General features: G+C 52.3%; 1 protein-coding gene across 2 annotated transcripts in view; it reads right to left on the bottom strand.

Annotated features, from left to right (window-relative positions):
* Positions 1-21,086, bottom strand: part of MPP3 (MAGUK p55 scaffold protein 3) — a 25,516-nt gene extending 4,430 nt beyond the window's left edge. Inside the window, exons 1-14 of one of the 2 annotated variants that reach the window (XM_065897188.1) lie at positions 21,062-21,086; positions 20,700-20,818; positions 20,485-20,562; positions 19,149-19,262; positions 18,773-18,910; positions 15,622-15,703; positions 13,588-13,673; positions 12,153-12,227; positions 8,712-8,908; positions 6,811-6,875; positions 5,338-5,358; positions 4,733-4,774; positions 3,416-3,580; positions 3,241-3,321 (exon numbers count right to left, since the gene is read on the bottom strand). In XM_065897188.1, the coding sequence (XP_065753260.1) occupies positions 3,241-3,321; positions 3,416-3,580; positions 4,733-4,774; positions 5,338-5,358; positions 6,811-6,875; positions 8,712-8,908; positions 12,153-12,227; positions 13,588-13,673; positions 15,622-15,703; positions 18,773-18,910; positions 19,149-19,262; positions 20,485-20,562; positions 20,700-20,818; positions 21,062-21,086 (1,288 nt within the window). The remainder of the gene's footprint in view (positions 1-3,240; positions 3,322-3,415; positions 3,581-4,732; positions 4,775-5,337; positions 5,359-6,810; positions 6,876-8,711; positions 8,909-12,152; positions 12,228-13,587; positions 13,674-15,621; positions 15,704-18,772; positions 18,911-19,148; positions 19,263-20,484; positions 20,563-20,699; positions 20,819-21,061) is intronic. The other variant, XM_065897189.1, reaches the window with a different exon arrangement.

The raw sequence follows: 21,086 nt of genomic DNA, 5'->3' as shown, positions 1-21,086 counted from the left end.
CCACCCACTTCCCTCCACCGAGGGTCCCTGTGTGCAGGTACGTCACTGACTTGCACGGCTCTGTGATGTAGGCAAAAGGAGGCCTCCGGTTTTGCAGGTGAGGAAACAGAGGTGCAGAGGTTAAGCACCGTGTGGATGTCCCACGGCTGGGAGCAGAGCTGGGTCGGAACGCTCTCTGTCTCAGGCCAAGCGTATTCCCTTAACCACTCTGCCAAACTGCCTCACTGATGCTGTGGCTTTTCAAGAATCGCCTAAGGAATCCCTAGTCCTCTAGGTTTTATTTCCTAATTGTTTTTCTTTTAGAGAGCCAAGGGGGCAAAAACTCAGTTGACCCTGCTGTATGTTTTAAATTTTTTATTCAATTATTTCTCATCTGGGGAGAAAAGGCATGAAGACAGACAGTCTCCTCGTGGACTAGATGTTTCCGCAAGGCTGGCTCTCACATAATTTTTTTTTAATTAATTAATTTATTTATGGCTGTGTTGGGTCTTCGTTGCTGCGTGGGCTTTCTCTAGTTACGGCGAGTGGGGGCTACTCTTCGTTGTGGTGCGCGGGCTTCTCACTGCGGTGGCTTCTCTTGTTGCATAGCACGGGCTCTAGGCGTGCGGGCTTCAGTAGTTGTGGTTCACGGGCTTAGTCGCTCCGCGGCATGTGGGATCTTCCTGGACCAGGGCTCAAACCCGCGTACCCTGCATTGGCAGGCGGATTCTTAACCACTGCCCCACCAGGGAAGACCCCCTCACACAATTTTAAACACATAGTGTTTTCCCTCTGATTTCCATAATAGAATCAAGGCACGCACCTCTGGGGAAAATCAGATCCTCCACAGAACAAGAGCACTCGCGAAGCAACACACAGCTTTTTCCAGAGCATTCCAAAAGAAAAGAGGGGGTCTCAGAGGACAGTGTTTTCTCCCTTGTGGGCCACCCAGGGGATGCTCTGTGCGCCGTGTGACATCTGTGTCCAACCTCTGGCAGAGCTGCTAGGATCACCTTTCCTGACCATGTCCTTGCTTTAAAACTTTTATTCACCCACTGATTACATTCTAAACACCTTAGATGAGTATATGAGACCCTCTTAATCAACCCAGCCTCCCACTCAGCTCATCTCCCCCCACATCACCCACACTAACTTCCCCAGTCCCTCCCATTGCTGTACTGGGTCATATTTTGTCCCTTTGCACATGTTGTTCCCTTGGTATAGAGAACTCTTCCTTCTCTGCCTGAAAAACTCCTACTTACTCTTCAAAACCCAGATAAAAGTCACTGCTGCTGGGAAGCCTTCCCTGACTCGCCTGGTTCCTAATAGCAGGGAGAAAGTCACCTATCTGTGGGATGTCTAGAAGCAGGTAGGTCTAGCCATCCAGGTACTCCACCCCCAGAGGATGGGTCTGGAAGTTTCTGAAGGATCCATGTGTGAACAACTTCCACACGCCCTGTTTCAGTCCATCCTTTCAGCCTGGAAAGCTGTGGGCTCCCTAAAGTTCTCCCAGGTCCATCACAGGTGCTTCCAGAATGGCCTCCCCAACCCCCCATGACCCCGCCACCACATCCCTACCACTTCAGGTAGGATTCTGGAAGACAATTCTCATAACCCATAGACTGAGCTATGAGCCCTGAGGCCCAGGGGAGTGATACGGCAAAAGAAAGAATACGTAGGTGCACTACCTCGGAATACTCCAGAAGGGTCCCATTACTGCCACCACAGCATCCCCTTCTCAGTGGCCATCAGATGCCCACATTGTATCCCTCTGAGGAAGAGGACTGAGAGTCTCAGAAAGGAACAGCCAAGGACAGGAAGTGGCAAGCAGCAGGTGAGAGGCTGATGTGTGGCCTCAGTAAGAATGTGACTGCGGGGGGATTCCCTGGTGGCACAGTGCTTGAGAATCTGCCTGCCGGTGCGGGGGATGTGGGTTCGAGCCCTGGTCTGGGAAGATCCCACATGCCGCGGAGCAACTGGGCCCGTGAGCCACAACTACTGAGCCTGCGCGTCTGGAGCCTGTGCTCTGCAACAAGAGAGGCCGCGATAGTCAGAGGCCCGCGCACCGCGATGAAGAGTGGACCCCGCTCGCCGCAGCTAGAGAAAGCCCTCGCACAGAAACGAAGACCCAACAGCCAAAAGTAAATAAATAAATAAATAAACTACGATGGTTTATTTAAAAAAAAAAAAAAAAAAGAATGTGACTGTGGGGACTTCCCTGGTGGTGCAGTGGCTGAGAATCCGCCTGCCAACGCAGAGGACACGAGTTCGAGCACTGGTTCCGGAAGATCCCACATGTTGAGGAGCAACTAAGCCCGTGCGCCACAACTACTGAAGCCCATGCACCTAGAGCCCGTGCTCCGCAACAAGAGAAGCCACCGCAATGAGAAGCCTGCACACCGCAACAAAGAGTAGCCCCCACTCACCGCAGCTAGAGAAAGCCGGCGCATAGCAACGAAGACCCAACGCAGCCAAAAAATAAATTAAATTAAAAAAAAAAAAAAAAAGAATGAGACTGGGGCAGGTTGCCTGGGTTTGAATCTTGGCTCCACCACTTACCAACTGTGTGACACTGGACAAGTTACCTAACCTCTCTGAGCCTCAGTGTCTTCCTCTGTATGGGATGATGATGATCCTCTTCTCAGGGATACTGGGAAGGCTGGCCAAGCTACTGCACATAAAAGCTCTTGGTAGAGCTCCTAGCTACTGCACATCACATTCAGAACCAGGACTTCTGCCTACTGGATTTCAGCATCTCCAGCTGCCTCTGGACTCAGGAGTGTACATAGCCACCCTGCTGGACTGGATCCAGCTGCAGGCGGAGTGCCCGAGCAACACTGCTCAAGGGCTCTCAGGCTTCCCCAACCTACTCTCTTGCCCAAGCAGAGAGCAGGGGCCATAGGAGTCAGAGTCATTGGGAAGAGGAGGCTGAAATACACCCACTGCTGGGGGCCCCTTGGTGTTGGGCTGAAGTTGCCACTTCACCTGCAATGAGCTCTAGACTCACCTCCCATCCCAGGCAAAAGCCAGGCAAGTGGTCCTCCAGTTACTGCCTCAGAGGGTCCTAGTGGACCACTGAGAGTGGGTCTCTTCCCATCATGCCTAGGTCCCCTGATGTGCCTATAGCAGGCAGTGCCTGGCAGTCCTTCAGACCCAAAGTAAGGATGAAGATGGATACATGGAGTCAAGTCCCCAAGAAATATTCATGTGCAGACATGCTTGCACACACACATACACACACACACACACGAGCCCTCTTACGTGGAACAGCGACACCAAAGTGCTGTGGGTTCTCTGCCACGACCTTCTGCTTCAGCTCGTGCAGTCGGGCTCCCAGAGACCCTGGGAAACAAAGGGAAGGCTGCAAGGTCCCTGCTGAGCTCCCTCCACACCCCTCCAGGGAGAAACCAGCCCATTCTCTGGAGACGTCACCTACCGATCAGAACCACCAGGCGGGGCTGCTCGCCGGGCTGGTGCTGGTACCTGGTCACCTCCTCGTAGGTCGGCAGCTTCGGAGACTCGGCCACTGCAGATGTCTTTCCTTCCTGTGGGCTTCCCAGTCTCTCCCTGCGGCCCAGCCGGAAGCTCCTCCGAAGACCAGCTTGGGGAGAAGGGCAGGGGGACACTGCGGCATTTGTCCCAGTATCTCCCTATAGACTTTCTCTACCTGGTCAGACCTGGAGGTGGGACTGAGACCCACGGGCCTCTCCCAACCACCTCCTGCTACAGGAAGGGGTTGATCGGGACGTACGGTAATATGACGAAAGGGCGATTACCTGGCGTCCAAAATTTAGGGTTCAAGGCTACTGCTTTACTTGGTATGTGACTGACCTCAGGCAAGTCATCACCCCTCTGCACCTCAGTCCCTTATCCATGAAAGGGAATCCAAATCTACAAAGGCAACGGGTGCTCCTAGATTGGATCCTGGATCGGGGGAAATGCTCTAAAGGACATTATTGGGACTACTGGCAAAATTCTGATATGAACACGATATTAAATAATAGAATTGTATGCCTGTTAAATTACAGGAATTTTTTTTAAAAATAAATAAAATAAAAAATAAATTCCCAGAATTTGATAATAGCCCTGGGTTATATAAGAAAATGTCCTTGTCCTTAGGGGACACATGCTGAGCTATTTAGGAGTGAAGGGACATAACGTCCACAACTCTTACGTGACTCAGGGGGAAGAGGGTTAAATGTGTACGTGCAGAAAAAGGGAATGATAAAACTAATAAGGCAAAGTGTTAACATCCGGGGAATCTGCGTGTAGAGTATATGGGGGTTCTTTGTACAATTCTCACAACTTTTCAGTAAGTTTGAAATTGCTTCTGAACGAAAAGTTTAAAAACTCTTCGCCTGTCTCTAAGGCCTTTGAAAAGATTTACCAAAATAAAAGAAGTGAAGGTACTTTGGAGATCGATAAAAGGCTCCATTGTTGTATGGCGGTGGCAGAAACACTGAATAAACTACGATTGAGATTATGGTAATAATAAAATCAGTATTAATGTAGGGGTCCTGCCAGGGCACTGCTCCCAGTGGCTGGGTGAAAGTTGGGGTGGGGGACCCCAGGCCTGGGCAGGCTCAGCCCAGCCTCTGGCAGACACACACTGAAGGAAAATGTGGGTCCCACAGACTCAGCTGCTCTTGAGGGGTTCCTGGGCTTGGATCCCCTCTCCCTGACCCAGGAGCCCACGGTGGTCTGTGCACGGGCGGGGGGCGGGGATCTCGGGGAGAGAGCCCCCATTACTTACCCACATAGTGTCCTTTGAAATATCCCTCACAGTCACAGGTCTCTGGGGACCAAACAGAGAGAGGGAGGCCAGTGAGCCATGCTGGACACATGCCCCAGCCCGGAGGTACCCAGGCCCCGGATGGCCAGGTCTCAGAGCCCTCTGGGATGGAGTCTCGGGGGGCCCAGGACAAATGCCATGTCCCGGCCACCCCAGGTAAACAAGTTCCTCTGTTTCACCCAGTTCTCCATGCTTAGGCCACAAACAGCCTTTCCAGGCCTGGCTGGGGTTCTGGGCCAGCAGACCTCGTTCCAGCCCCTCAGCGTTAGGATCAGTGAGAATAAGGAGGGGAGATTCACTCGCCCTGCCCTACCGCTACCCAGCCGGGTCACGTGGTCATCCCAGCCAAAGTCCAGGGAGGGCCGGGCCCCACGTCCCCACCAGCTCTGCAGGCCTCAAGGAGCAGGTCGGTCCAGCTGACAGAGCAGGGAGCGGGGTGCCAGGAGCCAGAGGGGCACAGCAACCCCAGAGCGGGGTGGCAGAAGGGAGAACAAGCCCCTCCAGCCCCAGACACTCTACAGAAAAGGGGCCTGTCCATGCACACAGGGGACAAATACTGGGCCTACCTTTGTCACAAGGCTGATCATCTGCGGTTTGCACAAAAGACAGATGGAACAGCGTTAGCGGAGGGGAACTGCGAGGCCCTGTGGCCCAGAGGCAGCCGCAGCCTCGGGTGCCTCAGGAGCCCTCCATCTGTCCCCTCTTTCTTTCCTCCAACAAACCCGAGATCTGAGCTGCGGTGCATTATTAAACCAATACTTGCTCTAATTAGTCCTCCTGTGTGTGTCTCATTAGCGGCCCAAAGAAAGCCAGATCTTCACTGGCATAAGCAGCCTCAGGGCCAATTTACTCATCAGCCCCTCCGACCTGAGAGCAAGTCTGGAAAGGCGGCTGTCGGCAGTGGCCACCCAGCCAAGGGAGCAGCTCGCCCTACGATGCCTGCAGCGGGACCAGGACCTGCTCTCTCTTCTCTTGGGTTTGAGACTCTCCTGGGCAAATGCAGGTGCCAGACGACAGAGTGGCACAGCGCAGGGCTGCGGGCCAGCTGTGCTCCATTCATCTGGCATTGTTCTGGTGCCCCACTTGGTTCCAAGCCCCCCCTTCCCCCCTAACCCCTGACCCCCAGCTAGGGAGGCCATACCCTGGGGAAGCTTCCTCTCCATACGGGGCTCTAACCTGGGGGCTCTGATCACAGGCCCTCTGGAAACCTGACCCCAGCCCCACTCCCTTGACTTCATGAGCCTCTGTTTAATCGTCTTGGCAAAAGGGATGCCCTGACTCCACTACTACCCAGGGCTGTTGTGATGATTAAAAGGCAAGAAGGTAGGTGAATGTGTTTTCTAAAAGGTAAGTGATGCAGAGAGTAGGGTTACTAGACAAAATACAATACGCTCTGTTAAATGTGAATATCAGATAAACAACAAATAATTCATTAGTATAAGTATGTCTCAAATATTGCATGGGATATACTTATACTAAAAACCCATTCATTGTTCATCTGAAATTCGAATTTAACTGGGCAGCGTTTATTTTTATTTGCCAGATTTGACTGCTGACTCAGAGGCACGGGATCGCTCACAGCCATCTCCATTCCCTTCCAACATTAGTGGTTCTTAAACTGTCAGGGTCAGAGAGCCCCTTGGGGATCTAATGAAAGCTGTGGAGCCTCTCCCAGGCACAGACACACAGATACACAACACACACACACACACACACACACACACACAGTTCGCACAAAATTTTGGGAGCAGTGTTACCATGCCCCCGCAGTGTCATCTATGGGCCCCAAATATAGTAGCTCCTCTCCAGGGAATAGCTCTCCGCAACCTACCCCCATTTCCCTTCTTCATCCCTCTCCCCAGCCCCTCCTCCCTCAGGAGGCCTGAGAGCTCAGACAGGACCCTCGGTGCCCCCTCCAGCCCAGTGCTTGCCCCAGAGCCCTAACCCCAGCCCTAACTCCCCACACAAAGCCCCAGAGCCCTAACCCCAGCCCCTCCCTGAACTGCTTCCCTGAAGTGCCATCCTGCCAGTCTACTCACACGGGGGCTTCTTGAGGCTCTGGGGGCTCGGCAGGGTGCCCGTGGCTCTCCGGTAGCTTAGTCGCCTGTGCGGACACAAGGGGATGGGCAGGCCCGTGAGCTGGACCAGAGAACCAGTCATAGGGAACCTTCTGGAAAACTCAGGGAAACCGAGGCCTGGAACCCACAGGTGGGGATAGCCTGGCACTCCAAGGGCCTCCTGCTTCACACTGAGTTCCAGTGAAGAGGGACATTTTCACAGGTTCTCACTGGTTCATGAGGAAGAAACTGAGTTTCTTGCTCTGGGAGAAGCTTTTCCAGCCCAAGGTGGTCACACACAGGGGTACAGCCCAGTGTCCATGGTCAGCAGTTGGTCGTTACTTTCCCATGGCTGATTCTCAAGGAAAGGAGGCACCTTCTCCAAACTCACCCGGCCTCCCCATCTCTGAGGAAGTTGGAAAACAGCAGAACGACTCCCAGGAGAAGCCGAGGGTGAAAGTGACCCTAATTTAATGCCCTTCCCCACCCACCCTAGCCCAACAGAGAGCTCAGCCTGGCACATTATGCAATGCGTCCCTGGGTGGAGAAGCCACCTCCAAGGCCTCTTTGAGCTGAGAAAACACCCAGGGCTCCTAGAGGTCTCTAGATTTCCACATTTAGATGCAGCTAAAGAGCCTTCCCCCAAGACCTGTGAAGCCAAAGATGCAGATGGGTCTGAGGCTCCCCTGAGGAAATAAAGCAGCAGTTCTCAAACTTCAGCTCCTCAGATTCATCTGGAATACCTGTTAGAACACAGAGCTCAGAGTCTGCCCCTGGAGTCTCTGATTCAGCAGGTCTGGGGCAGGGCCCAGGCAGGGATTGGCATTCTAACAAGTTCCCAGGGGATGCTGATGCACCCGGTCTGAGGACCACACCAGGAGGGCCACTGAAACAAATGAACCCTGAGGTCTGTTGCTACAGCATCATTGCACACCCCAAAAATGGAAGAGGGCTACAAACCCCAGGAGAGGCTTGCAGGTGTAAGTGCCACACCCTCTGAGCCAGGATTTACACTTTGGGCAAGCTATCCTCAGGAAACAATTTGAAATGTAAGGAACAGTCTACTTGCAACATAATTATCTGCACATAGAATGTAGCAGTGAAACATTAGAGACAGCGTCAAAGTACAGCCACACGGAGGAAGCAAAGTCACTCAGGTAGGACCCTTCCTCAATGAAGCCTTCCACGCGTGCCCGGACGAGGGCCAACCCTCCTGCTAGGACCTGGCGGGGCCCGGTGTCCTCCTCCCACACACCCATCACATTTATATATAAAGTGTTCGTCTGAACCATGGGTGACTTTTCAGCTAAACTGTAAGCTCCTCCAGGGAAGAAACCATAGCTGCTGCCTGTGAATGAAGAGTACATCTCCTGATGAAATATTATATTACCATCAATTAATAGTACAGAATAATATTATTCTAGAGTAATATAGGAAATGCTCATGTCAAAATGCTAAGCTACCAAAAAAAAAAAAAAAAAAGCAAGACCTCGAATTCTATGTGCACCACTCACATAACAGGCACAGGAAGGAAATAAATCATGTTGTTTAGATAGCAGTGAGGCTTTGGGTAATTTTCTTTTCCTCGTCCTCCTCTTCTGTATTTTTATACTTTATTTCTCAACTTGCCCTAAGTATGCATTATAAAATATACATTAATTTAATAACATAGATTTCCATCTTTCAATATTTATTGAAATCTCAAACAGCCATCACCACTGATGATGGGAGATAAAGGGCCAACACAAGTACAATCGGTACTTAGCCCAGAGGACACCCAGTGGGCCCCTCTGGCTGTGCTGGCAGAGATTTGGGGCTTTGTCACGTACTTATGCCTCGGCCACTCCAGAACCACACCCCCTTACAACACACCCCAGACCCACCTTTCCTGGAACTGCTTGGAGGGGATGAGGCCAGCTCGAAGGTTGGTGTCCCCCATTCGCTTGGCCTGCCACCACGTGGGGTCGTCCTGGCTCACCACTTCCAGGACCTGCCTGCGCTGGAAGGGCAGGCCTGCCTCCTGGCAGGGGATGGCCCGGTCCTCCCGAGGGTTGTAGTGGAAGAGGGCCCGCATGAACACCTGCGGGGGAGGGGCTCAGTGAGACAGCCCTTTGCTGTGTAAGCACAGATGTGTCTATGCCACACGGAAAACCAAAGGACAACCACCATTCACAATTAGGAAGAACAAGCAGCCTCAAGAATAGAAAGCTGGGACTTCCCTGGTGGTCCAGTGGTTAAGACTCTGTGCTCCCAATGCAGGGGGCCCAGGTTCAATCCCTGTCTGGGGAACTAGATCCCGCCTGCCGCAACAGAGATCCCGCACGTGGCAATTAAGACGCGGTGCAAATAACTATTTATTTATTTACTTATTTATGTTAAAAAAAAAAAAGAATAGAAAGTTAATCAGAAACCCACCGCACCGATTTTCTTAGTGTTCTTCAACCATTTTCAACGTCCCAGTTGGGAAATCCATCAAGAATCAGAAAATGAATAGCTGGGCCCCATGAATTTCCCTTTCCAACCTAAACATCTCCTTATTGGCCTGATCTGCTATCCTCACAACAGCCTCTCAGCCTACACAAAGCAACCATTAGTCCCGGGAGCAAAAAGTAAAGTCAAGCACAATTTCTAACTCAAATGTTATTTCTGATACGCTAACTGCCCCTAATGATGTCAGCAGCCATCTGTAAATAGGTAATCTAGATGTTTTGATAAGAACACAAACATCAGTGAAACTACTGTTACCGATTCCTCGTCATCACTTTTCAGTGGGTAACTGACAGCTACATCTTTGACAGCTCAATCCTGCCTCATCTGTCACGCACTTAGCCAACCCCCAACTCTCCCCTTTACCCTGAAGTCATCCCTCTAGAGAAGAGGATGGGAAGACATAGCATTTTGTCACACTTCTTCGTTCTCTTCTATAATTCAGAGGCATGGATTTATTTATTTCTATTTCCAGATCATTACAGCCCAATAACTTTAACAGCAAATAGGGGGGAAAAAAACGACCAGAGGGTTTCCTTAGACAAATCCAAATCATATTCCTTTATGCACCAAGCAGAAAAGACGCAGTTTGAAAATAGTAAGAAATTTCTGGCATATATTATGAGGACAGATACCCTCATTTAGCCACAGATGTTACCAGGGTCCCAGGCACTCTGAAGAAAGCATAATCTTAAATGGTCAGCCGTGATCAAGCATCTAGCTCAAAGAAAAATATTTAGAAAGGATGGACTAAGAGACAGGCTACCCATTTTGTCCTATAGGAAAACCAAGTCCTCTCCCTGTATCAAGTTAGAACCTGCAAAAGCTGCCTATGGAGACCATATTAGCTTGTCCCAGGAAGAACCACTTCCATCAGGTATTACATGTGCCCTGGGATTCAACTGAAGGTGCAAATAAGAAACAGTCATATAAAGATGATTTCTTCATTTGCCATAAAAAACCCTCAAATACATTGTCCACTATTAATCGCCATTCATCAAAATATTTATTGACGGGGCTTCCCTGGTGGCGCAGTGGTTGAGAGTCCGCCTGCTGATGCAGGGGACACGGGTTCGTGCCCCGGTCCGGGAAGACCCCAATGCCGCAGAGCGGCTGGGCCCGTGAGCCATGGCCGCTGAGCCTGCGCGTCCGGAGCCTGTGCTCCACAACAGGAGAGGCCACAACAGTGAGAGGCCCGTGTACCGCAAAAAAAAAAAAAAAATTATTGACATCTACTCTGTGCCAAGCGCTGTAATGTCCCATCTTTCATGCGGGCTGGGAATTAGCTTTCTTGAAAAATTGGCATGCTGCCTTCCATACTCTGATGAATTCTGTTCATTATTGTAATTCATTACGTTCTCCTTTTTGCCTTGGCTGCCAGAAAGGGCAGGTCCAAATTCATTGGGAAATAAAAGTAATGCCCTCTTCCATCGTCCCTACCCCCACTTCAGCTCAGGGCTTGACAATCTCTCACCTGGGCTTTCACAACAGACTCCTACCAGGTGCCCTAGCCCCGGTCTCCACCCTCCTCTACTCACTGTCCCAGGGAGCTTTCTAAAACACAAATGTGGTTGTATCACTTCCCTCTTAAAAAAAAAAAACGAAAAACCTTTAAGAGCTTCTCACCGCCTATGGGGTTGTAACTTGGGCTGTGGGGGCCCCCCATATCCCCCGGGGCCTTACTTTTTCAGGGCATCCCAGGCTGACTGCCTAACGGCTTTCTCCAGCCACTGGGATCTGCTCTCCCCTAACCTGGCCGGCAGGAACTGCTGGGAATTAACCCCCGGGATGCAGCCTGGTGGGAGTTGGTGTACAGAACCCCCAGATCTCCCAGCTCTTGGCAGGGATGACGGAGGCACGGTCTACAAGGGATACCAAGCTCTGGAGCAGGATTAAGCTCTGGTTGCCCCCTGTGGTAGCTTGCTGAGAACACACCCTTTGTTGCACTGGCTGCCTTCCTTTCCCCACTCCTGTACTGGTGTTTCCTGGGGTCACCTCCAAATAAACTATTTGTAGTGAATCCCTGTATCAGAGTCGGCTTCTGAGATCCTAAACTAAGCAGGGATTATGCCAAAACCCTCAACAAAGCATTCAAAGCCATTCAGAAGGTAGCCTTGACCCACCTCCCCAGCACACGCCCCCATCCTCCCCCTGGAGCCCCACCACCGTGCACTTTCTCACTGAGCCCCCCCTACTCCTCTCTGTCATATCTCTGAGCCCCCGCATATGCAGACCCCTCTGCCCGCCCTTCCCTCCACCTCCTCTTAACCAGAGAAGTCCCTCTCATCTCCATCTTCCTCAAGCCTCACTTCCAACACCCCTACTGCATGACACCTTCCAAAGTGCCTCTCACTCTGTACAGAATCCTTCCAAAGCGCTTAATCACATAGCAAGGAGAGAATGGCTCCCCAGCCTCCCCTTCTGACCCAGGAATCCTTGAAGCTACTAATCATCCCGGTCTCCAGCATCTGGCTGAGCGCCTGGGCACAGAGGAGGTGCCTACCAAAGGTAGGCTCCACAAGGAATTAAACAAAAGGCAGTTACTTAATTGGTCCCAAAGCCAGAACATTGGGTACCTTCTCCTCCTCTTCACGGCCCTGCTTTTCGACTTCTATTAGAAGAACCTTGTCTTTTAGTAGTAAGTTACGTCAAATCCTGTTTAGAAGAGGCCGGGTGCAAACAAATAAATCACTCAGTGACTGAATTACAGGTCTCTACTGGGAGCTTGTTCCGAGGACCAGATGGATGATCTCTTCCCGGATGACTGTTTCAAAGGCTGGGCTGGAGTCCGCCGCCCCCGCTTGCCCCCCGCGCCGCTGCCTCCAGCTCCCCCATACCTTGCTGTCCTTCAAGCGGTCCTCCTCCTGGGTGGCTGGGATGATTTTCAGGGTGATGGACCCCTGGGACTGCGCCTGAAAGGAAAGAGCACACAGCCGTATCATCTACCAGATCTGACCCTCCAGGACGTCACGTCTTACTTCCCAGATCTGGAAACTCACGTTCAGAAACAAAGGGGACGTGCTGCCTCCCCTATGACCCACCCTTCTATGGTGGGAGCCGGCTGACTTAACTAAAGCATTTTCATGCGACAAAGGGACAGAAGACTTAAAGTGAGAGAGAACCCGAGGACAATGCATGCACCAAGTACAACTCTCCATCCAAAGGGCTGCCATTCTTTCTTTTCTCTCGGGTTATTTTAATAACCTCGTCCAGTTTCATTTTCCTCCTTCCTGCCTCATTTGGGGCTGGTTCCCAAACAGTACTCCCCTCTTTGCTTGCATCTTCCCCAATCTCAGGCCACTGCTACCTTCCCAGGGGTTCCCCTCCCCTCTACTGGAGAGAGGCCCTGCACCCCACGTGGGGGGCCCACGGGAAGCACACTGTCAGCCCATGAGAGCACATCTCACCCAAAGCCATCCCTGGCTCCGCATCACTCTGGAACACGAGGAAGTCGGTGCCCAGAACCAGGGAAAGGGGAGTGGGGGCAGGAAGACTGAAGTGTCTGCCTGTAACCAGGACCACCTACAGCAGGGGCCTTAAAAAGCGGGCCTCGGAGCTTCAGATCTCATCCTGTATCTGCCCCCCAAACCATCAGAAGTTAGCAAAGACTGTTGTGTTGGGAGAGGATGCCTGAGGATAAAGAGGACAGAACTACGATGGGGGATTTCTGTAATTTCAGTTTTGACTTGAACCCGCAGAATGGACTGAGAAGGCTGTTTCCATCCCAGCACGTGATCCCCTAGAATCCCCTTGCAGTTGTAAAGTGCTATATCCTCTTCCGGATATTTACATCCTAACGATAACCATTCTTTGGTTGAGAAACCATCCCTATCCCTGCTGGACAGGAAGGGAAATGGAAACTCAGACTGATTTGATGACTTGTTCAAGGTTACACAACTGGAAAGTGATGCAGGCAAGATTCGAACCCAGGACCAAGTGACCCCAAAGCCCTTGCTCTGCTGGGCTACAGCCTTTTACTCCATATTCCTCAGCCCTTTGGAAGAGGTGACCCTTTTGACAGGGTCTTCCAGACGGGTCCTCAGGAAAGAAGGCTGGGGGTAGGGAGGATGGCTGTGCTGAAGAGGGGGTCTGAGAGAAGTGGGTGGTCTGGGCGCTCCTTTCCTCCTGTCCCCCACCCTCCATACAGGGCACTCTGTGAGGCCACTTGGCCTGCGGCCTCCCCGTGCAAACAGGGACTTCCTGGCTCCAGGAAGCGCCCTGCTCTGGGTTTCTGAAGAGCCACCGCGTCCCCAACATGCGCACAGCACAGACCAGAATCTGGCTAATCTCGTCAGGCCGCTTGTGCAGGACCGTGATCCCGTTCACTTCCCGGAGCTCGTCTCCAACGTGGACCAGGCCTAGGAGACACAGGGGCTGACGGTCAGCACGGGAAGGGGGCTGAGGTCCCCAAAGCAGGGAGTTCTGGGCACCACTGGCACCTGCCTGCGGAGCCCACTGCAGGGGAGACGCAATGTTTAAAGACAGTGGATGGGACTGGGATGAACTGAGTTGTCACAGGATGCCAGGTGCCTCACCTGGCATCCCAGCCTCACAACCACGCGGTGAAACCCCCGGTTTACAAACTGGCAGCTGAGATCCAGAAAAAAAGATGCAGCTTGCCCAAGGCCACACTGCTAAGAAAAAACGGAGCCAGTGCGCAGACGCAGTTACTTTGCTGTAGAAACCCTGTGTTCTTTCTGCTATAGCCTCTGCTTCTTTAAAAATATCATTAACTCTTCACCTTCCTGGATGTACAGACCTGACTCCAAGAATGTCTTTCTCAAATTTTACACGAAAACTTAAGGGCACCAGGGAAGATGGTGTCAAGAGTGTTAGACACACCTGTCTGTTGGCCTCTGCTTTAATGACTAGCATCTCTGCATATCGGGCCCTATTTGCCATTCAGTGTGGACACTGGCCCAGAAGCAGCAGAAGACAGTAAAAGGTACAGAGTCTTGGGCCCACCTGAGACTTGCTGAATCCGAATCTGCGTTTTAAAAAGACACTCAGGCCATTTCCATGCTTGTTAATGTTTGGGAAGCACGGGTCTAGGGGTCCCACCACAATGAGCCCCAGACTTCTGGGGCAACACTCCCCTATGCCAGGAGATTTGCCCCCCAATTTACTTCCTCCCTATACCAGTGATTCTTTTTTTTTTTTTTTTTTTTTTGCGGTAAGCGGGCCTCTCACTGCTGCGGCCTCTCCCCCGTTGCAGGGCACAGGCTCCGGACGCGCAGGTCCTGCGGCCATGGCACACGGGCCCAGCCGCTCCGCAGCATGTGGGATCTTCCCGGACCGGGGCACAAACCCGCATCCCCTGCATCGGCAGGCGGACTCTCAACCACTGCGCCACCAGGGAAGCCCCTCTTTTTTCTTTTTTTTTAACTTTTAATTTTATATTGGAGCATAGTTGATTAACAATGTTGTGTTAGTCTCAGGTGTACAGCAAAGTGATTCAGTTATACATATACATGTATCTATTCTTTTTCAAATTCTTTTCCCATTTAGGTAATTACAGAGTATTGAGTAGAGTTCCCTGTGCTATACAGTAGGTCCTTGTTGGTTATCCACTTTAAATATAGCAGTGTGTACATTTCAATCCCAAACTCTCTAACTATCCCTCCCCCCACCCTTCCCCTCTGGTAACCATAAGTTCGTTCTCTAAGTCTGTGAGTCTCTTTCACACCAGTGATTCTTTTTTTTTTTTCGGCGGTACACGGGCCTCTCACTGTTGGGCCTCTCCCGTTGCGGAGCACAGGCTCTGGACGCGCAGGCTCAGCGGCCATGGCTCACGGGCCCAGCTGCTCCGCGGCACGTGGGATCTTCCCGGACCGGGGCACGAACCCGCGTCCCCTGCATCGGCAGGCGGACTCTCAACCACTGCGCCACCAGGGAAGCCCCACACCAGTGATTCTTAACCTGTGCTCCACCTAAACACATCTGGGACATGAACACCCTCCCCTCAGTAACTGTGGCTTGTTAAGGCAACTGGGGTGTCGGAGAAGGGTGTCCCTGCCACCCCAGTTAGGATTTACACCAAGCTTAACTAGCACAGTCCTCAGGTTAAGCCAATGCTCAAACCTTTCTGATCACCCTCAAAGTACTCCATGCCTGAGATATTTCCAAACAACTAAATTTTCTACAGAGCTTAGGAAGGAGAAGAGAATTCCAGCCCCACTTCCAGAAAGCAAAGCACTTCCCAAACAGGTGAGTGGACAGGAGAGGAAAAGGAGAGCTGTGGCCAAAGGGGGCAGGCTGGGGGACCATGGCCATCACCTCAGCTAGGCCGGCACTGATGCCACTCACCGCTCCGGTCTGCTGCGCCCCCTCGCATGATCCTGGCCACCACGACAGCCCCCGAGTGCTCATCCCGCCGGATGGTGGCCCCCTGCATCAGAGACAGAGCAGGCAGGCTCCTGAGAAGCAGCCCCGAACCTCAGACCCCGACTCTCTGGACCCAGCAAAGCCTCCCCCGGCCACCGCCCCATTCCTCCCCCTGCCACCCCAGGGGGCAGATCAGTGGACACCTTTCCAAGGCTGAGGATGAAACAAAACCCACATCTCAAATTAGTATAGCACAGCACTTTACAGTTTAAAGAAGGCAGGAGAATGCTGTCACAATCTCATCTGAGAGATGAGGGACTGGGGCACAGAGAAGGAAAGCAACTTCAAGGTCACCCAGCTTTCTGTGATGCCACACCCACTGCTTTCTCTATCGTACCGCAGCCCTTGCCTCTTGCAAAGACATTTAATAATGAGGAGAATATGTGCCAGCCAATTCCCAACCTGCCTCTAACCAAGCACGGGGTTACCGGGCCTTCTGTTGTTGCCAAGGGGAACCAATTATGCCCCAGCCGGAGCTTCGGGACCAGGATGGGGCCCACGAAGCATGGCAGAGATGATATCTAGGATGAAAAAGGCACTAGCAAGCCCTCAGTTTCGTGCACCACACAGACTGGAGGGTGGCGGGGCAGGGCAGCGGTCAGGAGCTGGATGGCCCTGCCGTTTACTAAGAGCACGTGCTCTTAGCGAGGAATCCTTATCTTCTCTGCGACTGTTTCGTCTGGGGTGTGGGAAAGCGTTTAACTCACAGGGTTGTTGCGAGGTTGACATCAGGTAACGCGTGCAAGGCACTTAGCACACGGTAAGTGCTCAATAAATGCTAACCACTTGTTACTGGCTATACATGCAAACCCACTGGCACACTCATTAGTAACTTCATTCAAAGTCCATAAGATAAATATTGCTGGAAAGAGAAACCAGCAGCTAAAAACGCTACGGCTTCTTGCCACCTAGGCTTTCAAACTTGCCAGCATCTCTATCCATCCTTTCCTCTTTTCCCCATCTCAGGGGAGGGGCTCCTCCTGGCTAGGCTGCCCTCTACCCCCTCCCTCCCTCTCCTGCATTCTCAATGCCCCCTCCTCACTGGCTCCTTCCCCTGGTCCTAAAAATATTATCAAGTCTCTCCCATCATTAAAAAGCTGGCAACCCCATCCGGCAGCCACCGGTCTCCATTCCTTTAGAGCAAGCTTCTCAAAGAGGCAGCACGCATCTGCTCTCTCCGCTTCCTGCCCTCTGACTCACTCCCCGCCTGCCTCGAATGCACCAGCAAAGGCACCGACGACCCTGCCAGCTCGCCACCCTCAGTCTTCTCTCTCTCTCATCTCCTGTCTGATTCACCCTCCCGCTGGAATGCTCTCTTAGCCTGGGCCCTGGTGACACTTCTCTCCCCGTGCTTCTCACCGACAATTCCTCTCCTTTGCCGAGTCTTCCTCTATACGCCTTTTAAATGTTGATTAAAGGGCCAGGGTAGACGCTTTACCCCGGTGGTCTCAACCTCTCAGGCGGGGTGGTAACCCCTCCTGGAAGATGGCAGCTGCCAAGTCTGTATCTCTGCACACGTAAGCCTTCACCTCCTGGATATTTCCACTTGTGGGCACACAGGCCTCTTGAATTCAACGGACCCTAAGTTCCTCCTTATAACGGTCCCAGTGCCCACCCATCATCCTAGCTGGACCCCTGGGCCTTACCCAAGATGCCTCCCCAGACTCCTGCCCAAACTGGGGCAGGCACAAAGTGACATTAATTTTATTTCCAAAATATTTCTTGGATTTCTCTTTCCTCTTCCCACAAACCAAGGTCAAGCCCTGTTTCTGAACCTCACGTATTGGCTGCTACCCTCAAATTGGTCCACCGCTTCTGGTCTCACCCTCCAGGCCACTTTCTACTTCGTAGCCAGGGTGATACTTCTAACTGCAAATCTGGCCATTTGGTTCCTCACTTACAACCCTTCAATGGCTCCCCACTGCCTTCAGGATCCAGCCAAGCAACTGCGTGTTGTAACCTGGATCTCTCCGCTCTCCCGCTGATCTGGCCTCGCCTCTGTCACACTTTACCTTCAACTCGGCAAGTTCCCTGAATATAGCAGCCCGTTTACCTTCCCATGGCTTTGCTCACGCAGTTCTATGGTGGAATGCCTTTCTTCTTCCTCTTCCTTCTGGAAAACTCCTGTTCCTTTTTTTTTTTTTTTTAGAATTCAGCGTGGGCATCACCTCTTCCAGGAAACCTCCCAGTCACTACCTCCTGTGAACTCCCAGAGGGCAAGGACTAAGTCTTAATCCTGCCCACACCCAACACAGCGCCTGGCACACGGCGGGTGGGGGTCACGATACGTTTGCTGAGTGGATGGATGACTGGCCCATTTTCAAGGTAAGGAAACAGAGGCAGAGGAGAACCGTGGTCTGTTTGCAGAAGCGGCTCATCTGAGGTCACTTGGTGAAAGTTGACAATAAAGAGGGCCAGATGTGGTATTCTCTAGGGCAAGCCCTCAATTCTCTGGACGGCCATTACTTCCCTCCATCTCGTAAACAACTCTGTCCCTTTGCTCAGTACATCCGTGCTGAACCAGGACCAAAATGATAACAATCTGTCAGCTGGGGAGAAGAATGGCTGCTGCCCTGAGCTTCCTTGGAATTCAGAACAAGGTTGGCCAACTTTTTCTGGAAAGGGCCAAATGTAAATATTTTATACTTTGTGGGCAACACAGTTTCCATTGAGTCTGCCGTTGCCATGTAAAGGCGGGGCCCCAGACAATATATACATGAACGGGATGGCTGGGCACCAATAAAACTTTATTTACAAACACTGACAGTGGGCGGGGTTTGACCCTAGGACCGTAGTCTGCCAACCTCTGGTTCAGAGCTGACGATCAGGGCTGCCCTGCACAGCTGTGCAGGTTCTTGACTGTACAAAGGAGCTTGACCACAGTGGAGGGAAGCTGTAATCACCCAGAGAAAGGGAAACTCTGCACACAAAGATGTCACAGGGACTAGTGGCAGCCCCGACAAAGCTGCCATCACTCACTCCGAAGACTTCAGGAGGGTCCTTTCCAGGGTTTCTGGGTGGGTGGAGGTGGGAAACAGGGAGAGGGTGGGGCAGAGAGGTGAGGGCCACATACCAGGGGTTCCTTGTTTTTCACCAGGCGGACAATCTTCACAGATTCTTCATCAAAATCCTCGTCAATATTATCGGGCAGAGGGGGGAGAACGGGGTCAAAATTCTTCTGGGCAACCGTGTCATGTACCATGAGCATGGCCTGTCAGGAAAGCAAGAGAAAAGAAGGGCTGGCCCTAGAGCTTACATGGGTCTGGAGGACCTGGCCAGGCAGTGGTTTGGGGGTCTCAAATCTCATGCCAGAGAGACGACCACCCTGGACGCTGGCGCTGAGGAGCACTTGCTCAGAAATGTCCTCAGTCTCACGGCCAAGCGCTCCCTCCTGCCCTCATCCCAGGAGACACAGATGTGTGGGTGGCCAGGGACTGCAGCGTGACTACCCTGAGGTGAGGGGTGGACAGCAGCTGGAGCAGTTCCCTCTCGTCACTGTGCATGGAGGCGGCCTGCAGCTCCTCCATCACCTGGGGGGAAAGGAGAGAGAAGGCCACAGATGGCTGTGGGCGCTGCGAGCCTGCTGGGAGTGACCCAGGGGAAACCCTGCTCCCTGGGCCTCAGACCCAAGGGCCCTCCCAGCCACTACTACAGCACCAGGGAGCATTGGACCCTCAGCCACCCCAGGACTGACACTCCCAGGGTAATCGCACCAGAGATCAGAGACCCTGAGCAGCCTCTAATCCTAATGGGGGCTAACTTATTAAGCTCTTCCTGGGTGCTGTCTGCCTTATGTGGATTAACTCTCACAAGGAACTAGATGGAGCAGGTACTATTACATTGCCATTTCAGAAGTAAGAAGTAAATGAGACAGGTTACATATCTTGCCCAAGGTCGCAAAGCTGGTAAGTGGCACAGGCAGGACTTGAACCTGGGCTTATTTGGCTCTATTGTCTGTGCCCTTCACCACATTTTCCAGATGAGGAAATTGGGGCTCAGAGAGGTTGAGTCACTTGCTTACGGTCACAGAGCTAGTAGCAGAGGCAGAGCTGAGCCTGGGAGCCTGGCAACCTAACCTGCTCCTAATGGCATTCCACAGCCAAGAAAGGCAGGGGATCTGCCCCGACCCCTCACTAGGCCATCTCCTGGGGTTATGTGAGTTTATTCAGAAGCCAGCCTTAGTAATCAACCGGGACAGTTTTTCCAACCATGCAACACAGCAGACAGGTCCACAAGAAATGAGGAAGGATTCCTTTAAAAAACAAAGCCTGGAAATTCCCTGGCGGCCCAGTGATTAGGACTCAGCACTTTCACTGCTGGAGGCCCGGGTTCTATCTGGGCCAGGGTTCAATCCCTAGTCGATCCCGCAAGCCATATGCGTACAGCAAACAAACAAACAACAAAAGTCCAAGAAGCTGCAAGTCCCTGGACGCAGGACTTCACATTGGGCCTCCCCAAAGCAGATACACAATGTGCATGTTTGAACTGTTCTTGTCGCCAGTTCTCAACCGTTTGGGAACGGTCCTCTTCTCACAGCTGGGGAAACAGACTTTCTCAGGAACACAAAGTAAGTGGGCGTCACCATGTCCCCTGGCCCTGTCCAAGACTCACGAGTTCCTCCCTGCCTATTAGGAAGCCCAGGGAGGAGGGGAAGGGGAGAAGACACTCTTCACCTTGGGGCTCCCGAGTCCCAACGTCCCCTCACTAAGCAATGGCATGCAGGCCAGATGAAGGAGCTACAGGTGGGAGGGGGGCTGAGGCCGTAAGAAGAAACCTGGGGCTTACATCCTCAGCAAGGGCCACAGCGCTGTGCAGAACGGGGGTTGGACTTTGCCTCTCGTAATAGCGAAGCTTCTCGTGAATCTGCAAAGACAGCTGATCTCAGGCTGCGGCCTCCCGAGCCAGCTCCCCAGGTTTACCCTGGACATCACACACCCCACCCACGGCTGTGGGGATGCCTGGGGCTGCAGACCGGGTCATCCACGGGGCAGCATATTTACCTTCATTAAATAATTGAGGCTTTTTTCACTGAAAACATCCCTCAGGAAGCCCATCTCTTCCTTCTGGTTGGAGTCAGGTCTGAGCTGAGAGGTCAGTAGCGCCAGGGTTTCATGCAAACCTGAGGAGAGAGTAAGAAAAACACTGTATAACCAATGCAGTGGGTACTTCCTGCCCTGTGGGACCCCCTAACGGACCTTCCAACAACACTTCAGCCCTGCTATGTGCACATTTTCTCCCCCAGCTCTCATTCCCGGGGCTTGGAGCTGACACTGGATAGCAGCTGCTTTCTTTGCTGCCCCAGGTTGCTAGGCAGGGTCTCATCTTCAAGACTGTGGCAGGTCCAGCCCCGGGAGACACTCACCAGAGTCCTCGGAGAGCACCGGCAT

The sequence above is a fragment of the Phocoena phocoena genome, chromosome 19, assembly GCF_963924675.1.
Source record: "Phocoena phocoena chromosome 19, mPhoPho1.1, whole genome shotgun sequence".
Classification (NCBI taxonomy): Eukaryota; Metazoa; Chordata; class Mammalia; order Artiodactyla; family Phocoenidae; genus Phocoena; species Phocoena phocoena.
This window is presented reverse-complemented; position numbering and strand designations above follow the sequence as displayed.